The sequence below is a fragment of the Leuciscus leuciscus genome (assembly GCF_965113295.1).
Source record: "Leuciscus leuciscus genome assembly, chromosome: 19".
Taxonomy (NCBI): Eukaryota; Metazoa; Chordata; class Actinopteri; order Cypriniformes; family Leuciscidae; genus Leuciscus; species Leuciscus leuciscus.
The window spans coordinates 6,439,079-6,458,000 of NC_138743.1; the positions used below are offsets into that span (position 1 = coordinate 6,439,079).

Sequence of the window (18,922 nt, forward strand, 5' to 3'; positions counted from 1 at the left end):
AGTCCGCCGGGAACGAAATAAGATGGCTGCCGCAAAATGCCGCAACCGCAGACGAGAGCTCACTGACACACTGCAATCTGTAAGTATTTCGCAGATCTTTGTGGAAACGCTTCATTTGCGCAACACATTAAAAGTCTAGTGTCTGACGTTATTTGATTTTTATCTGTAACAGGAAACTGACATACTTGAGGATGAGAAATCTGCTCTTCAAAACGACATCGCCAACCTGCTCAAAGAGAAGGAGAGGTTAGAGTTCATCCTCGCTGCACACAAACCCATCTGCAAGATCCCCGGAGACATGGACATCAGCTTCCCGGAGTCGTCCGTCTCCCCCATCACCTCCCATTCAGTCCCTGAGATCCACAGCGTCACTACCTCAGTAGTTTCCACAGCAAGCGCACCGGTTACAACCTCTTCCAGCAGCTCGCTGTTTTCCAGCACCGACAGCTTCAGCTCCACGGTGAGGATCTCAGACCTGGAGCCCACCTTGGAAGAGTCTCTGGAGCTCTTGGCCAAAGTTGAGCTGGAAACGGCTCGCTCTGTCCCAGACGGGGACCTGTCGAGCTCCATGTACACTCAGGACTGGGAGCCGCTCTACACGTCCGCTAACAGCGACCTGGAGCCCCTTTGCACACCCGTCGTCACCTGCACTCCGGCCTGCACCACCTACACGTCTTCCTTCATGTTCACCTATCCCGAAAACGACATCTTCCCCAGCTGTGGGCCGGTGCACCGGAGGGGCAGCAGCAGCAACGACCAGTCCTCCAACTCCTTGAATTCCCCGACCCTCCTCACTCTTTGAGAACTCACTATAGACACTTAGAATTTATATTTCTGTCTCACAACTTGATATAAAAAGACATTGCAGGGCTATGGAACTGACTCTATCAAGCAATCATGATTGCTTCCTATATTTATCTGAACCATATATGCCTGCCAAATGTAGCAAGATAAGCATGGATCAACTGAATTTTTTTTTTTTGTTGCATTAATGATCTGGTTATTATTGTTAATAGTTTTGAGTTTACTGGTGCTAGATTTCAATTGTTGTATTAGTGTGTTCTAAGCAATAGAGAACTAATATGTTTTGACTTCACGGTTGATTTCTGAATGTGTGAATTTCATTTACTCAAATGTGTGCTGCCTAACCATTGCATTAAATGGTCTGACGTCCAAGTATGAAGTTTTCTGTGAAAACGTAGTCTCTTTAATTTATGGGATTTTTATTTTTGTACTGAATTGTGAACTTGCGAATTGTTTGCAAAACTAGAAACAATAAATATTAAATGTATACAAAAAAGTATTTGCTTGTGTGACTGTGAGATACTTTTATCGCAGACAAGATAGATTGACTAAATGTTTCAACTGCACTACGGTACAAACGTTTGGAGTCAGTAAGATTTCATATATTTTGTTTTAAAGAAATGTAATGCTTTTATCCAGCAAGGATTGATGAAAAGTGACAGTAAAGACATTTATAATGTACATATTTAGCGGTTTTAATTTTTTTTACTTTGCATCACATGAATAAATTACATTTAAATATATATCTAAATAGAAAAAATATATTTTTAAATTGTTATAATTCACAATATTACTGATTTTACTTCAATCTTATTTTAGATCAAATAAATGTGAGCATAAGAGACTTCTTTCAATAACATTAAATGGTCCTGACCTCAAACCTTTGAACAGTAGTGTATGTCTGTCAGACTAGTATCACAATCTTTTCATAATCATACTTTGTCCTAATATTGAGCTACGCCCTTCGAACCACACCTTAATGGTGAATGGGCATCAGGATCATTTCCTATTAATATTTAACTGTGCTTTTGTGTTCTGCTCTGGTTCAGACGCAAGTAGTGCTGATAAACATCAAATCGATCCATCTGAATAATTCCTAAATGTCTCAAGACTCATTGAAACCCATAACCAGAGCCCATTACGATTAGTTTGCATTATTTTATCTACTAGCCCAAAGTAATTGCAGCGGAAATGATGCTGTTCATGTGCGTAAGAGACCGTGACGCAATCACGCCATTATACAGAGGTCACTTCCTTCCCCTTTCACACTTATCGCGGTTGCACACTTAACAATACGTGACTGTGACCTCAAGAACATGAGAATCTTCTTCCTTTTCTATGAGCTGTGTGCTTTTTATGCTGACTTATCTCATCATTAAGTTAGTGGCAATTAAAATTATACTTTTTAACAGCCACATTTTTTAATAGCTAAGTTTTTACATTTGTTATCAAACAAGTATTCATTACTTCCATGAGCTCATTGTTTCTGCCTTAAATTATTACATCACATTTTTATGTATTTCTGAAATACATAACTTCACTCTATCACTCTAAATTGTACTCGTGCATTTTCTGTAAAGCTGCTTTGAAACGACGTGTATTGTGAAAAGCGCTATAAAAATAAATGTGAATTGAATTGAATATTAAAAAAGAGGGACAGAGAGATGCTGACGGAACTACATTTAGTCAGCAAAAGACTAAATAAACGTTAAACATTGGTAAAGCTCAAAACTACTGCTTTGTATCTCCAGCAGCAGACACAGACGGTCAGTGAGATTGTGGCCCTGACGTGAAATCACGTAGCATGTAATAATTCCCTGTCTATTAATACAATCGGCAGACCCCAGAGAGAGGCAGAGACAGAAATAGCAGGTGCGCTGCTTCACCATCAGCATCAACAGCAGTAAAATTAGACCACGGTGACGCCGACCTGCGTCGATGCTGCAGCCCAGGGGAGGGAACAGACAGGCAACGTACGCTGGAGAAAAAGCAGGAGAAAAGGGAAAAAAAGCAGAGAGAATCCAGGCTAAAGATAGACCATAATGCACTGCTCCCTCCCCTCACTGATGGAGACACACAGTTGGATCGCCGCCATTTTCTATATCATCTGGAGGATAATCACCAAACTAAGGCTCATTCAGATTGGCTGTTTGTTTAGATATAGACACATTTATGAATGCTATTTCTCCACTACTAGGACATGATTGATAGTTAAAATATATCACACTGATTTTACAGTATACAACCCTTCACCCAGAGATCATATACAGTAATAAATATGAGCAGCTGTCTGTATATTGCATGACATCACACTTGTGAATAAACTTAGGTCCACAAAGGCTTGGCTTTAAAGCAAGGACCTATTTAGTTGATTTTCAATATGAATGTAATTCTCCAGATGAATGCAGATTTGACTGATGTTCAGATCTCTAAATGTTTTTGAAGTTGTATGAGCAGGTCGCTAATGTTGTGTCAATGGCAAAACCTCTCTCCAAGGAGACCAAAAATAAAGTGCAACAAAATATGAAAAAAATTTAATATTGCTAATTTCAAGGGTAATTTCAGATTCAGCTGAATAACTTTCTGATAAACTGATTTTCAGGGGTATTTATATGAGGGAATTGTTCTAGACAGTGTGATGACATTCATTAATGAAAAAAAAATTCTAAACAATTATGGATTTTACATATTAAATAATAAAATAAAAAAGTAGCTGTTAATAATGATAGATGCTATGTAAAATATGAAGATACCATAACCAGAGGTGGTAGTAACTGATTAGATGTAATCTGGAAGTACTTGTAATTGGATTATATTATGTTTTAAAATACTCATAATCAGACTGCAGTTACTTTTTTATTGATTACATTATTACATTATTTTATTCTCACAATCAAAACAAATAAATAAAATTAAGTTCATGGCTCTCCGGTGTCTGTTAATGGTCACAAGACATGCAGGTAAACAAATTAAATCTTTTAAAAAATTTGTAAGTAATCTACAGCAGCACTGATCATAACTTAGATTAAAATCATATATTTTAAATAAAATCTTCAATCACAGTAGATTTTCAAGTTGTTGGCAGTGTTGGTTTCAAGCTCAGTGCATCTTTCTTCGTTTTTTACACTAAACATGAGCAACAACACTCACCTCAGAAACAGTGAATCCAGCTACAGTCTCTGCTAAGGCAGTAAATACAATTCCAGATAGACCTGGAATAGAATACCGGTAGATCAAGTCTTAAAGGGGTGGTTGAATATGATTTCACTTTTCTAACTTTAGTTAGTGTGTAATGTTGCTGTTTGAGCATAAACAACATCTGCAAAGTTACAACGCTCAAAGTTCAAAGGAAAGGAAGATTTTTGCTTTGAAAGAAATAGCTTTTTAAGGACTAACAAACGGCTAGTAGGGACTACCCCGCCCCCGGGAAGGTGATTTATAGATTATTAAAACAGAATATGCTAATCAATGACTAGAAGATAACTACACATCAGCTACATAAATTCACAAACTAACCATTCAGAAATGTTGTCTACATGTTGTCACTTCTTCTTGAGTCTCCCAATCTTTCTGACTTCGGTTTGAACATAAAAGGTTAAAGTTTTTGAAATTTCCAGTGCATGTGTGTGTGAGGTAAAATGACACAAGCTCTTGTAGCTCCGCCCCCTGTGCCGGGAGCAGCAGCTCATTTGCATTTAAAGGAACAGACACAAAAACGTTTTTGCTCACCCTCAAAAAGTGACATTTTTAACATGCTATGTAAAAATATCTGTGTGGTATTTTGAGCTAAAACTTCACATACACACTCTAGGGACATCAAAGACTTATTTTACATCTTGTGAAAAGGGCATTATACCACCCCTTTAAAGACCCACTGAAATGCCTTGAAACACACAGTATTATTCAGTGTGTAGACAATTTCCACTGAAGCAGGAAGACAGGGCGAAACATATCGATCAGCTCCTCCCCTTAGCCAAATAGCCAATAGCGTTTTGTTTATATCACAGCTTGGCCAAAGCCGTTGAGCTCGGTAAAGCCGCAGTTTCCTCCTAATACCTAACCCTTTCTCCTCACAATCTCCTCCATATCGCTTTAATAAAGAGCATTCTTTGCAGAATTCAAATGGGTCCAATACGTTTTGTGGTCTGCGCCAAACTATCTGCTATTGTGTTTTTGGACCGAAGCAGACTGTTCAGCACATTTACACTGTCTGAATCGTTCCCTATCCCCTATATAGTGCACATGTAGAAAACAGTAAACGTGTGAACAAGTGACCGATTTCGGCTGCAGCTTCAGCATATTTATAATGTAGGGGGTGGAGCTTCAGATTCTAGAGAGCATTTGATTGGACAGAACATCTGATGTAAAAAGCTGAAATACATGTTATGATGAAACATGAAGCTTGATGTGATCATTGATATTGGCGGAAGTGAGACACTGTAAGTTTTGAATGTTTATATCTTCTAAATGCGAATGCTTATATCTTCTAAACAGTAAGGCTAACATATTCATACATTTTTTATGGAAAATATACATAAAAAGACTTCACATGAGCATTATTTTGTCCGCCAAAATTGAATTTGTTTCATTTTGTCACATACGAGGGTATTTTGCCCTCAGTCCGTGCAAATTTCAGACCTTGCGTCAGAATGCATAACATATCTCAAAAAGTAAAAGAACAAACATTTTGTACACAGGATATGTGCAACGTGTTCTAGCGACGTCTGCGCTACTCCCTGCATCTCCACGAGCTGGCGCTCTCGACACACAGAGAATCGCAGAGGCAGTGCGCATGCGCGGAGTGAGGAGTGCGCAGGCGCAGTGCGCAGCTCGACCCGGGCCTGCAGTAGTGGAGCGATCAGCTCGTCATGGCGCGGTTCCGTGTGCTTTCGCTCTCTATCTCGCTGCTGTTTGTGGTTCAGTCCGTCGTGTCGATCTCATTTTACCTGCCGGTGCGCAGCAGAAAGTGTTTGCGAGAGGAGATCCATAAAGACGTGCTCGTTACCGGAGAATACGATATCAGCGAGCAGCCGAACACGAAAACCAACCTGAAGGTGACGTCACTCGACACATATACAGGATTAACGATTTAAAAATATTCACACAAATAATCCATACACTTATAATCAACTATAACATTACGTTTGACTGGAGTTTTCAGTTAATTTGTGATGACTGTAACGGTTCTGTGAGTTTAAACTCAAGGCCTTATGTTGGTGCTACATGGCGCTTCCTGGTTGGACGGTGATTTAATGATTTAATTAACTTCGTTTATAAGCTGGATAAATAAATCAAAACACTTGTGTATATGATATTTTGCCTTTATTTAGTTATATAAAGTGGGTAAAGAATAAATACGGATGTAGTTTTTGTGTTTTCCTTCGGATCTCATTCACTCTAGTTATAACACGTCAGTCTTACTTCCATACTCGCATGGACACATGTATTAAGTATATATAATAAGTATTAAAGCTTATAATATACATATCAGTGTAAGAAGATTTAACTAAACATTATTGATCAGTGCTGCATTCATTAATCATTTAATTATGATGATAACCTTTATGATAGTTACCTTTCTGGCCTTTATAATGCCTTTTGATCTTACATATAATAACTGTATAACGTTAGATGTTTCATATATATTTGTCTGCTGTTTGACTTCTACTGAATATCGAATGTTGTAACCCTGTTAGATCACAGACTCCTCTGGACACATCCTCTATGTGAAAGAAGATGCAACCAAGGGCAAGTTTGCCTTCACCACAGAAGACTACGACATGTTTGAGGTGTGCTTCGAGAGCAAGTCACCTATGGGTGAGTGTTTCACACATCCTCACACTTCTCCAACTGATGCTTTTGATAAAACCATAGGTCCTTGGCTGATCTGTGGTCAGCGTAAAGTGATATTTACTGTTATTACTATGGGAAGTACATGTAACATATGTAACAGGGACACTGTAACATAAAGTGTTACCAAAATCTGATTCTGAATCAGCGCTGTATGAATTCAGAATTTATGTCTTTGTTTTAGGAACTGGAAGAGTTCCTGACCAACAGATCAACTTGGACATGAAGCACGGTGTTGAGGCCAAAAATTATGAAGAGGTTTGTTTGCTTTGTTTTCTCATGCTTAACATGAGCTGATTTTTATTTGTTATTTTATAGCATTTGTCGATTTAAAAATTCTAGATTACACTGCCATTAAAAAGTTTAGGGTCAGTAAGATTTAAAAAATGTTTTTGGATGAAGTCTCTTCTGCTCACCAAGGCTGCATTTATTTACATTTGGTCATTTAGCAGACGCTTTTGTCCAAAGCGACTTACAAATTGGGACTAAATTAAGCAAGTCATCGTGAAGAGGCAAAAAACAACGCAAGAAGTGCTCAAAATACGAAGTTCAGGCATTATTCAGAGTAGCATAAGCCCGATGAGCGAGATATTGATCTTTGATCAAAAATACAGTAAAACGGTAATATTGTGAATTACTACAGTTTTAAAAGGGATGTTTTTACATTTTAATAGTTTTTGAAATGTAATTCATTCCTGTGATCAAAGCTGAATTTTCAACATCATTACTCCAGTCTTCCGTGTCACATGATCCTTATTTATCCTTTACTTTAAGCAAAATTGGCATATTACATAAAACATTTGGGAATGAACTCTGATACATTTTTCAATATAGAAAGTTCAAAAGAACAGCATTTATTTGAAATAGAAATGTTTTGTAACATTATAAATGTCCTTAACGTCACACTTGATTAATTTAATGCATCCTTGCAGAATAAAAATATTAATTTATTAAAAAAATTAAATAAAATCATACTGACCCCAAACTTTTGAACGGTAGTGCACATTGTATTTGGAGAGTATCTACACCTACTTTTGCTGGCAGATTTGTAGCTCATCCTGATTGTGCCACTTTGTTCAGATTGCCAAGGTAGAGAAACTGAAGCCACTGGAGGTGGAGCTCCGTCGGCTGGAGGATCTTTCTGAGTCGATTGTCAATGACTTTGCCTACATGAAGAAGAGAGAGGAGGAGATGAGAGATACTAATGGTAAGAACTAACCCACTGAAGTTTCGTTCCAGCTCTAAGCAAGATCGGATAAAAGGCCCCGTTTAAACCTGGTATTAAGATGCGTTTTGGTCGATCGGATCACACGTACACGAGGGAGACATATCCGTTTACACCTGGTGTTTTAATCAGTCTCTTTTGTCCACTTTCAATTAGGGCTGCACGGTGTGTCGTTTAAGCATCGATATCGCGATGTACGAATCCACGATAGTCACATCGCAGGATGTGCGATGTAGGCTGTCGTAGTTGATCCGTTATTCATTAACCGTACGGGCCAGCTGCTCCCCGGCCCTTGACGAATGTGATTCGCGGATTAATTGCACAGCTTAACCATCATAGAGTGAAAGTTGATCATTTGCATGTGTTTTTAAGTCCTGTCAGTTTAACAGGGCGCATATAAGAACCTATGGCTCTGATAAGAACGAGCAGAGAGAGAGAGAGAGCCCCGGCCGCGCGCGCTCACCTTCACCGTCTTCAAACAACACGAGCGCTGTCTTGCTCTCTCTCTCCCTCGCGCATAACAAAATCAATTGACACGATGGTGTCGAACAAAAAAAAAAAACTTTCCAGTGATGAAATGTTTTCTGTGTTGTCAAATCTTGTGCGATATCCTAAACTGCCGAGATAATTACACAACGCGTGCCGTAGACTACACGTCCGATTCGCGAACTAATGATTCCTTTGAACCGATTCAATTTAATGAATGGTTTAAACAACTGACCAGTCCAACACTGAACTCACGAGACGTCTGAATTGGTGTATAAAAAAATCTGTAACACTTTACAATAATGTTCTATTTATTAAACTATTTAACTACATTAGTTAACATTTTATATTACTAAATTGCACTTCTACAACATTGTTAATTTCAACATTTAGGCTATAGCCTTCATTGTTGAAATCAAAAGTTGTACAGTATTTGTTAACATAGTTATTACCAAACAATGAACAGCTGTGTTTTTATAAACTAAGATAAACAAAGATGAATAAATATAGTAACAAAAGTATTGTTCATGTTAGTTAATATGTTAACAATTCAAACCATATCCTAAAGTTACAAACAAATAATTTACTCTAATTTAAATAATACTCTGATGTTTAAATCATTTCAAATGAGAATGTAAGTGTGCTCACCCCATTTTTGTTTGTAAGAAAAAATTAGATTCGATTTCATATCGCAATATATATCGCAGAAAAATAAAATATCGCAATGTAATTTTTTCCCAATATCGTGCAGCCCTACTTTCAAACACTTCTGTCCTGATTTCTTCGAGGGGAGGGTCTATGAGCGGGTGAATGTATGGGCCTTTTCAGATCTTTCGATCTAATGGACAAAATAAGCTCATGCAATTTAAACATGAATGCGAAAGGAAACGGTGGAAAAACTCACGGAGAACATCAGTCAAAAGTGGACGAGCTCAAAACGTTTTAGACCCCGTTTACACCTGTATTATTTAGTGTCGTCCACTTGTGATCCGATCGACCAAAACACATCTTAATATCAGGTGTAAACAGGGTCTAAGTATCTTCTAAATGAACCAATATCGATATACATGCATTATTTTGTGTAAGAATCGTTTCTGAAGTCCTGTTGTGTTTTGCAGAGTCCACCAACACACGCGTGCTGTACTTCAGCATCTTCTCGATGTGCTGTCTGATCGGTCTGGCCACGTGGCAGGTCTTCTACCTGCGCCGTTTCTTCAAGGCCAAGAAGCTCATTGAGTAAAAATCTGCCTGTACAATCAGGGACCCAGAACTACTTCCTGACATCAGAACCTCCGGCCCCTGACATTTGCTTTGCCTCGGCGATCTGTTCTGGTCACCACAGGCGACCTGAAGTTTATCGGGAGTGGACGTGCATCAGGGAATTCTCTGGGGAAGCGTTTGATGCTTGACGGCCAAATTGTCTTTCAGTGCGTGTACATTTTTGATACAAGCTTGCTCAGTATCATTTGGGGGGGAAAAAACACCCAGTCTTTCAAATTTTGTTCTGATTTTTTTTTGTTTTTTTTGTTGTATTTATACTAAATGACAGCACAAGCCCCTATAACTGATAAAAGATGCGCTCCTGTGAGAGAAACTTTGCGGTCATCCTGTCGGTCATTGAATGTGTGTGTTATTAATTATCATTTGGAAGGATAGAATGATTGCGTCAGCCTTTAGTCACGAAGTTCTCATGAACTGATGTGTTTAGCTGTCTTTCAAACACAAGTAGAAAGACTTGCTTTGAAAATGCAAAGCCATTTTGATAAAATGAAGTCCCACTCACTGCAAGTGAACTGAGCGAACGCACATCAGAGCTTCAAGCTGACGTTGAGAAATGTACTAATTTTCTTTTAAAGCAGTTTTATTTTGGGGGGCCAGAATCTCATTTTAGTTTGTTCATGGGAAAGCCTGAGTTCATCTGTAATTAAAGTCTTTATTTGTTGATTGTTAGTAGATAGTTTCTCCACAGACTGAATAAATGTTCAATCCAGCAGGACTCCTGCAGTGGGCTTGAGGTTAAAGGTGTGTAAATGCCATCATTGCTGCCCCATCAATTCTGCTGTCTTTAATGGTTTGATTTTGTTGCAGGATCTACCCGTGATTGACAGATCAAACTACACTTTTAGTTTTGGATTTTCTCTTCTTTTCAAATGCTTTTATGGAATAGTGGTTACACGCGTCCTGGGTGGAAGATTCGGATCAGATTTATTATTATTATTATTATTATTTGCTACCAGTGGTTTAATTCTTTGCTCCAGTGTTCAATCTTTTTCAGCAGCAATGTTTTTTCTTCTGATTAATTTTGGTGAAAGTGGATTTCAGAAATATAATTGGCTTGTCATTCAATAAAAATTGTTAGAAAATTATTTTGAGTGTTTGTCAGTTACTGTTGTGTACAGTAAGTTGTGATGACAGTCATTATCATCTGAGAGAATCGGAACATCTTAAACTATAATAAACTATATAAATATCTGAAGTTTGTTAGACAGATTCATCTTATTATAACCAATATATTTACACATTTTGAATAAAGATGGGAAAATAGAGGCAATAAAATAATGTAACTATTAAAAGCAAAGTTCAGCGCATATATAATTACAGACATGCTGTATTTAGCCACATAACTTAAAATGATAACATACAATGCCTTCTGCTACTCTGTGGATACATTTTTGTGAAAAGATCATTATGAGATGATTAATATTAGGAGCAATAACATTGCACAAAACCTACTTAAATACTTTTTGTTTTAATTGATTGCTTTTGATTCCAAAATGTTAAATGTTCCTGTTTCTTGAATGTCATTAGAATGGTTTCTAAAAGATAATGTAATGCTGAGGAGTAATGATGCTGAAAATTCAGATTAAATCTTAAAATATATTTATTTAAAATCATAATATTTCACAAAATTCGTTTTTAATGTATTTTTGTGTATTTACGCTTATATAGTGAGCATGAGAGACTTTAAAAAGAAATCTTACCAAACCCAAACTTTTAAAAATCATACACCACCATGTTTTATATAGCCACCACTTTTAAATGGCAAATAAACAACATACAGTGCATTGTGCACAATATTATAATAGGCTACCTACTTAATTTTACATGTAGAAAACTTATTCTATTCTATAAAAACACATCCTTTTTTTATTTACAATTATTCTTGATTGTTTTTCATTTAAAGCGTGTTATTGTATATTAGCTGATTTCAATTCCTAGCATCATACAATTAAACGAATGTACATTTTTGAATTTAATATTTTTATATAATATTTAATATTATAATATTTATAGGATTTTTCATTTTATTTTTGCAAATAATGAGTTGCTAGATGTAAAATATGGGTATTGAGATGATAGTGAGTGTTGATGTGGATGGACGGTTGGTGGGGCTATTACGGTTACAACACAGTCCTGATCGCCGCTAAACAGCAGAAGAAGAGCCGGACTCGCTCATCGTGACCCGGAGGCGATATTGTTTTTCACAGGATGGTAGGGGAAGACTCATGAATATTCATTAGGGAAGTCATCCCTGATTGGTCTGATGACCTACCCCTAACCCCACTCCTAAACCTACCCGCCACTGGGGGTCTGATGACCTACCCCTAACCCCGCCCTAAACCTACCCGTCACTGGGGTTAAGACCAATCAGGGATGACTTCCCTAATGAATATTCATGAGTCTTCCCCTACCATCCTGTGAAAAAAAATATCGCGACCCGGAGGAGGATCTTCTGTCTGGTTCCGTGAGAGTTCAAGCTGTCAGAAGAAACAACTCGCTTCTTTTACTGTCTATGCTCTGATCAGAGCTTTACTGAGACACAAGACAAAATGCCCGGCGCCGATAAAGGGACGGATCTGTCCGAGCGCATCGAGTCGTTTCTGTCCGAGCTGAAGCGCTGCGGGAGCGGGGCAGGATCTCTCCGGGGCTCCGCGGAAACTGCCCGAGAAACGAGCGCTTTACTCCGCAGAATCACCGCACAGGCCCGCTGGAGCAACGCCGGTGAGTGAGAACCGTGAGAACCCGAGATCGGATCAGAACCAGAACCCGAGCGATGCTCCAGATGATGCTTTCTGTTTTTTTTATTGCTGAGAACGGAAATATACAGAAAAATAAGCATACAGCATTTATTACCGATCAACTACAACAATGACAAAACAACAGAAAAAAAATTAAATAAATATAATAATAAAAATAATATTGCTATCCTATGACTTCATTAATTGTGAATTTTGTAGCTGTATATAAAATATGATCATCCTCATGTGAGGGACACCCATTCTAAAATTTAAAAGACAGCAATAGCCTATATTTTCATGTTTACAATACATAGGACGAAAAGTAAATAATTATTAATTTATTTTAATTATTAGTTTTATTTTAAAAATACTTAGTTTCTATTTAGTTACATTGTTTGTTTTTTTACATTAGTTAGATTAAGTTGTTTCCTACTTACAATAGAAATCTACTGTAACTTGAATGTAATATTTATTGCTAATTTTATTATCTATTTATATCTATTGTCTAATATCTATTTTATTATCCAAGTAGTTTTTTTTTATATAAAATTGTTTTTTATTTTAATGTAACTTGTTTATTTTTAATCTATTTTTTATTGTTTATTTATTAAAATATTTGTTATGGTTTATTTACATTTATTTTGTTTGTATTTATTTATTTTAGTCGTCTTTTTTTTAAAATCTTATTTCTATTATTTATCTTTACATTTGTAAACTTTTCGACAACAATTTTTTTGTTTATATGTATTTATTTTAGTCTTTATTTAGATTAAGATTAATTTATTTAATCTTATTTCTATTACATCTGTCAACTTTTCGTTGGACACCCTAGCACACCCCGGGCCCCAGTTTGAACCCCCCTGGTTTAACAGGATCTTGAATTGTCCGGTGTCCTCTTTCAGGTGAGCTGATGGAAATCATCCGGAAGGAGGGCCGGCGGATGACAGCAGCCCAGCCGTCTGAGACCACCGTCGGGAACATGGTCCGCAGGGTGCTGAAGATTATTCGAGAAGAGTATGCGAGGTGAGACACTCAGGATGTATCCGAAATAGCCCATTTAACTGTATTCGCTCTTCCCTTCCACTAATCACAGAAGTTGAAATGCATCATCATCTTTGGTACACATGCTAACATGTTCTTCAAATATCACTCAGACAAACCAACAAACATGGCCATCCAATCAAGTGTCAGCATTTCGTCAACATGAATGACAGATGACCTTTATAATACCAATTTTGTCCACTGGGAGTCACTGGAAAAAGAATGATTTTAGGTCTAATTGTTTTCCATCAATTTGAATTCCTGAATATTTCTTGATTTCCTTTTCTCTTTCGAAACTATCTTGTATTTTTCTAAGCTGTTTCATCAAATCTTATCATCACTGTATCAGTGGAGATTACAGACTGTTAACTTTGCAGTACAAGTATATTTGGAAAGATACACAGTTGACACCTATTGGCTTACATTAGTCCCCTATATTAGTTGTCGGGACGGATTTCGCGGGAAACGGCTTACTTTCATCATTTGTCCGCGCATGTTTATGCATAGGCTATCTGTAAATAAAGGAAAGAAGGTCGGTCCACTACTATATGCAACGAAAGTAACTTGAAGACACAACAAATTGATGAATCTACATCGTTTGCATAGCATCACAGTGCAATGTTTATGTTGGTAACAATGTCAATCTCTAAAGAGTTGGAATATTAACCTACACATTAAATAGCCTTGCTAAGTATGTACTAGTTTCCACCGTTTTCTATGAATAGCAACTGCTATCTAATGTTAGCGTTACCAAACTTTTTTAAACTATTAATTTATAAGCCACTTAGCACTTACCTTATGACATATTTTCAGATATTCGTCTTTCATTATTGTGAGTTTTTGATGTGACAGCTGCATTGTAGTCAGTGACATTCGCACTGATAAGAAGGAGATCATCTTATCTAATACATCGAGTAACTTGTATCAGCGCGCTTCAAACGGTTTCAAATCATCAGATTCATCCGCGCCGAACCACAACTCGCATAATTACCAAAACAATATTCCTCCGCAAGCAATTGCAGTTTACGCTTCAACCGCTAGAGGGCCTGAAGTCACAGTGTAGCTTTGAGGTTAAAAAATGTACAAGTATCAGCATACACGTTCATGAACGTGATATAGTGAGTAAATTATAGCAGAATGTGAATCATCAGAGATCATGTGTCTCTCTCTCTCTCTCCTCAGGTCCAGAGGCAGCAGTGAGGAGGCGGATCAGCAGGAATCTCTGCACAAGCTGCTGACGTCTGGAGGATCCAGCGACGACAACTTCAGACAGCACTTCGCTCATCTCAGAGCCAACGTCATCGAAGCCATCAACGAGCTGCTGACAGAACTGGGTGAGAACCCAGAACCAGAGCAGTGGAGAAACTACAGTCAAAACAACAATTATTCAGACACCAGATATCATTTTTGATATATATCAGACACTTATGTGGTTTTTTTTTTTTAATTGCTAATGTGAACTTTATACACCACAGACTGAACAAAATTAAGCATTGCTTGATAATTGGTTGATCTAAATTGGTATTATCTATTTGTGTACTTAAAGTTAACAGCTGAAAGATATTCAACCTAATTCATTTGTGAGACGATCTAACAGAAGGATGGACAAAACCAGAGAAATATTGATAAATCTCAGTTCTTGTCGCATTTTATTACCATTTTCTAAACTATAGCGAATGTGAGAAATGTTGAAGGTATCTGAATACATTTTGGTTTGACTGTGTATGTTCTTGTAATTCTGAATAAGATTGATGAGATGTTTGTGTGTGTTTTCAGAGGGCACCACCGACAACATCTCCATGCAGGCGCTGGAACACATCCACTCCAATGAGGTCATCATGACCATCGGCCGCTCCAGAACGGTGGAAGCTTTCCTGAAAGACGCCGCGCGGAAACGCAAGTTCCATGTCATCGTTGCAGAGTGTGCACCTTTCTGTCAGGTGAGAACAGGCTGGCATTCACTGTTTACTAAAGCGGCTCTCGCAAAAACACATCTCAGTCCTGGCAGATTTAATCATAGCAGAACAGAAAGCCAAGAATTAACAACACTGTCATTAAATATTATTATAATAAAATTATAATGATTAAATATGATATTATTTAATCATTTATAATATTATGAAATAATATAAATGATTATAATTATTGACATCATAATTAGAATGTAATAATAAATAATCAACAATTTAATACATTATTATTATTATCATTAATACATTAAGTATAATAATAAATTAATAAATAATAAATTAATAATAATAATATATTTAAACGTTTAATAATAGTTTAAATATATATACATTTATAACCTTGTAATATTTAAATATATTTAATCATTTATTATATAGTTAAATAATATAAATTATTATAAATATTAAAAAATAATACTAATATTATAATGTAATAATAAATAATTAAAAAATTTTATATATCATTATTATGTCTTGTTATTAAATACATAATGATAAAAGAAATTAATAATATTTAAATGTTTAATAATCTTTTAATATTATATATATTTTCATGACATCATATTTTAAATTTTTTATAATTATACTATAATAAATCTTAAATAATTATGAAACATTTTAATAATATTATGATTGTTTTTTTTTAATCATTAATAAATACATAATATATTCGATTTTACTATTTACTTTTTTTTTTAATAATATATTTATTTATACTATTAGTATTATAAAAAATAAAAAAAAGTTTTATATGAAGGTTTTAATAGGCTAACTTCACATTTATTTAAGTTTTTTAAGCAAGTGTATTTGGTGGTGTTGTAAATTTTCAGGCCCTTGAAAATAACTCGACATAAACTCCCTTTCGTCCATCAGGGGCATGAAATGGCCACAATTCTTTCCAAAGAGGACATCGAGACGACGGTCATCCCAGACGCTGCCATTTTCGCTGTAATGTCAAGAGTCAATAAGGTGAAATAACGGATTGATGCACCAACAGAATATTCAAGATTTATCCTAATTACCTAGAAATGTCATCACATACTTAAAACAGTATTATGTTAACACAGGCATTAGTGTCTTGATGAATGCTGAAAGCGCTTGTTTCCGTGTGTGTTGTCCAGGTCATCATCGGCACACAGACGGTTCTGGCTAACGGGGGTCTGCGGGCTCTTAATGGCACACACACACTGGCTCTGGCTGCAAAGCATCACTCGACTCCTCTCATCGTGTGCGCTCCCATGTTCAAGCTCTCACCACAGGTATCTGACACACCGTACAATCACACACACACAGTGCAGTCACCACATAATATCCTCAAAATGCTGATTTGTGTCTGTGTTGTTGTAGTTTCCCAATGAGGAGGACACGTTTCACAAATTTGTTTCACCACACGAAGTTCTTCCCTTCACTGAAGGTAATGTCACACGGCATTTTACTCCTTTTTAATGAAATGATTTACAATTTTACACATTCAATTAAAGGGTAAAGCACCTGTTATTTTTTGTTTGTATTATTAAATGAGGCCATTTGATGCTTTTTAATGTTTACACCTGGTCATGCATTTTCTCTAGCTATCCATTTTTGAAAAGACCAGGTGTAAATGCACACAGAAGTAAACACTGAGAACATTAAAGTATATGATTACGTGTTTATTGATAGTGTGATTGCCACCAAAGCCAGAGAATTAATGCGCTGGATGCGTAAAAAGACGAGTTTTAAAACGTTTGATACGAGCCCTCATGTTTTGCTTGTATATAGAGCCGTCACTGTAATACTTGTGAGTTCTGACCATAGACTGTAAAAAAATATGGACGTAGTGTCCGTGATGTCACCCGTAGGTTTCTGAAGACCGTTTTTGAAGCCTAAAGTGGGCGCAGCCGACCGTCGCCATCTTGGCAGCGCATCACTCACGAATTTATTTATTTTTACAGTCTGACAATTAGCTAAGGTAACGTGACGGCTAACAGACAGCAGACAAACAGCTAATGATGACTAAGGACCACAGCAGCGGGAATCCACCTGTCACTATAAAGTGGACACCCTTAATTATGCAGAAATGTAAGGCTTAATATAATTTAAACAGATGAGTTATAAAAAAATTCAAAGGCAAGGGCAAAATTAGCTGTATAGACCAAAGCCACTTTTTGCTCCAGGCTGTAAACATGTTTTTTTCTGCTGTAAAGTTGGGCATTTCAACATGTGGGAGATGCAGATTTGACTCACTTTTGCAGCCAGCCTCAAGCGACCAGTGGATGAATTGCCGTTTAATTCACTTCCGTGTTGGATTCAAGAGAGAGACCGGGAGGTTGCTGCTTGGTTCTGACACATCACTGTTCTTTACTGACTCCTTTCACAACTGTCTTGATAATGTTGGGTATGTAAAATCGTTGAAGTGACTCCCATGAGGACGGAATTGTGACAAATGTTGCTCTTAGTGACATAAAAGTCGCATTAATTCCCGTTATGACTGTTCAGACTGAAGTCGCATTGCAAAACATCTGACCTGCATCTGATTTACTACCACATCATGTGACCCTGGATCACAAAACCAGTCACAAGTAACACGGGTATATTTGTGGCAATAGCCGACAATACATTGTTTGGGTCAAAATTATCGATTTTTCTTTTATGCCAAAAATCATTAGGCTATTAAGTAAAGATCATGTTCCATGAAGATATTTTGTAAATATATAAAACATTTATTTCTGTGAGTGAATGCAGCACAATTGCAAACATAAATGGACAACTTTAAAGGCGATTTCTCTCAATGTTTAGATTTTTTTTTCTTTCAAAATTGTTGTATCTTGGTCCTATCCTAACAAACCACACATTAATTGAAAGCTTATTTATTCAGCTTTCATGTGACGTACAAATCTCAATTTCATTAAATTGCTCCATGTGACTGGTTTTGTGGTCCAGGGTCACATATGGAAATTGAAAAGTTCATGTTTCATGTGATTTGTGCCGTTCACATGGTCATGACAAAGACAGTTTTCAACACTGTTCTGCCCATCAGGGGCATTTCGAGCGCTTCAAAACAGCGAATTATTATGCGATTATGCAACTGGTCCAATTGATAGTTTCGAAAAGCTTTGTTTCTCCCATCACTACATTTAAAGCATGATAACCTATTCTAGTACAGCCAATTAAAAAAAGACCTTTTAAAATGGCATCTTTAATAATGCTGTTTCTATTAAGATGGTGAATAATATATCTGAAATGAAATTTGTGTTTCCAGGTGAGATCTTATCTAAGGTCAACGCTCACTGTCCGGTATTCGACTACGTCCCTCCTGAACTCATCACACTGTTCATCTCCAACATCGGTGGAAACGCTCCGTCGTACATTTACCGCTTGATGAGTGAACTTTACCACCCTGAAGATCATGAACTTTAAGTCTGGAAAATAAAGAATCTCTGACTCGCATGTTTGTGTCACACTTTGGCTTTCAAAACTTCTGAGACGAGAGTGTGTAAATAATATTTAAGTTAGATCCACACTATGTTTCTAAAGTAAAGGCAACATTC

The 18,922-nt window shown here is 36.8% G+C and overlaps 3 protein-coding genes across 3 annotated transcripts; all 3 read left to right on the forward strand.

Annotated features, from left to right (window-relative positions):
- The first annotated feature begins 6 nt into the window (after positions 1–6).
- fosab (v-fos FBJ murine osteosarcoma viral oncogene homolog Ab) lies at positions 7–1,303 on the forward strand. The gene is made up of 2 exons (XM_082146558.1): positions 7–79; positions 173–1,303. The coding sequence occupies exons 1-2, from the start codon at positions 23–25 to the stop codon at positions 800–802; spliced, it is 687 nt and encodes a 228-aa protein (XP_082002684.1). The 5' UTR covers positions 7–22; the 3' UTR covers positions 803–1,303.
- Positions 1,304–5,608: 4,305 nt separating this feature from the next.
- tmed10 (transmembrane p24 trafficking protein 10) lies at positions 5,609–10,731 on the forward strand. The gene is made up of 5 exons (XM_082148667.1): positions 5,609–5,858; positions 6,501–6,621; positions 6,839–6,912; positions 7,735–7,861; positions 9,484–10,731. Exons 1-5 carry the CDS (start codon positions 5,673–5,675, stop codon positions 9,603–9,605), a joined length of 630 nt encoding a protein of 209 aa, XP_082004793.1. The 5' UTR covers positions 5,609–5,672; the 3' UTR covers positions 9,606–10,731.
- Positions 10,732–12,089: 1,358 nt separating this feature from the next.
- Positions 12,090–18,821, forward strand: eif2b2 (eukaryotic translation initiation factor 2B, subunit 2 beta). Its single transcript, XM_082148632.1, has 8 exons — positions 12,090–12,367; positions 13,287–13,407; positions 14,608–14,759; positions 15,202–15,365; positions 16,269–16,364; positions 16,517–16,654; positions 16,743–16,809; positions 18,634–18,821. Exons 1-8 carry the CDS (start codon positions 12,196–12,198, stop codon positions 18,789–18,791), a joined length of 1,068 nt encoding a protein of 355 aa, XP_082004758.1. The 5' UTR covers positions 12,090–12,195; the 3' UTR covers positions 18,792–18,821.
- Positions 18,822–18,922: the final 101 nt, after the last annotated feature.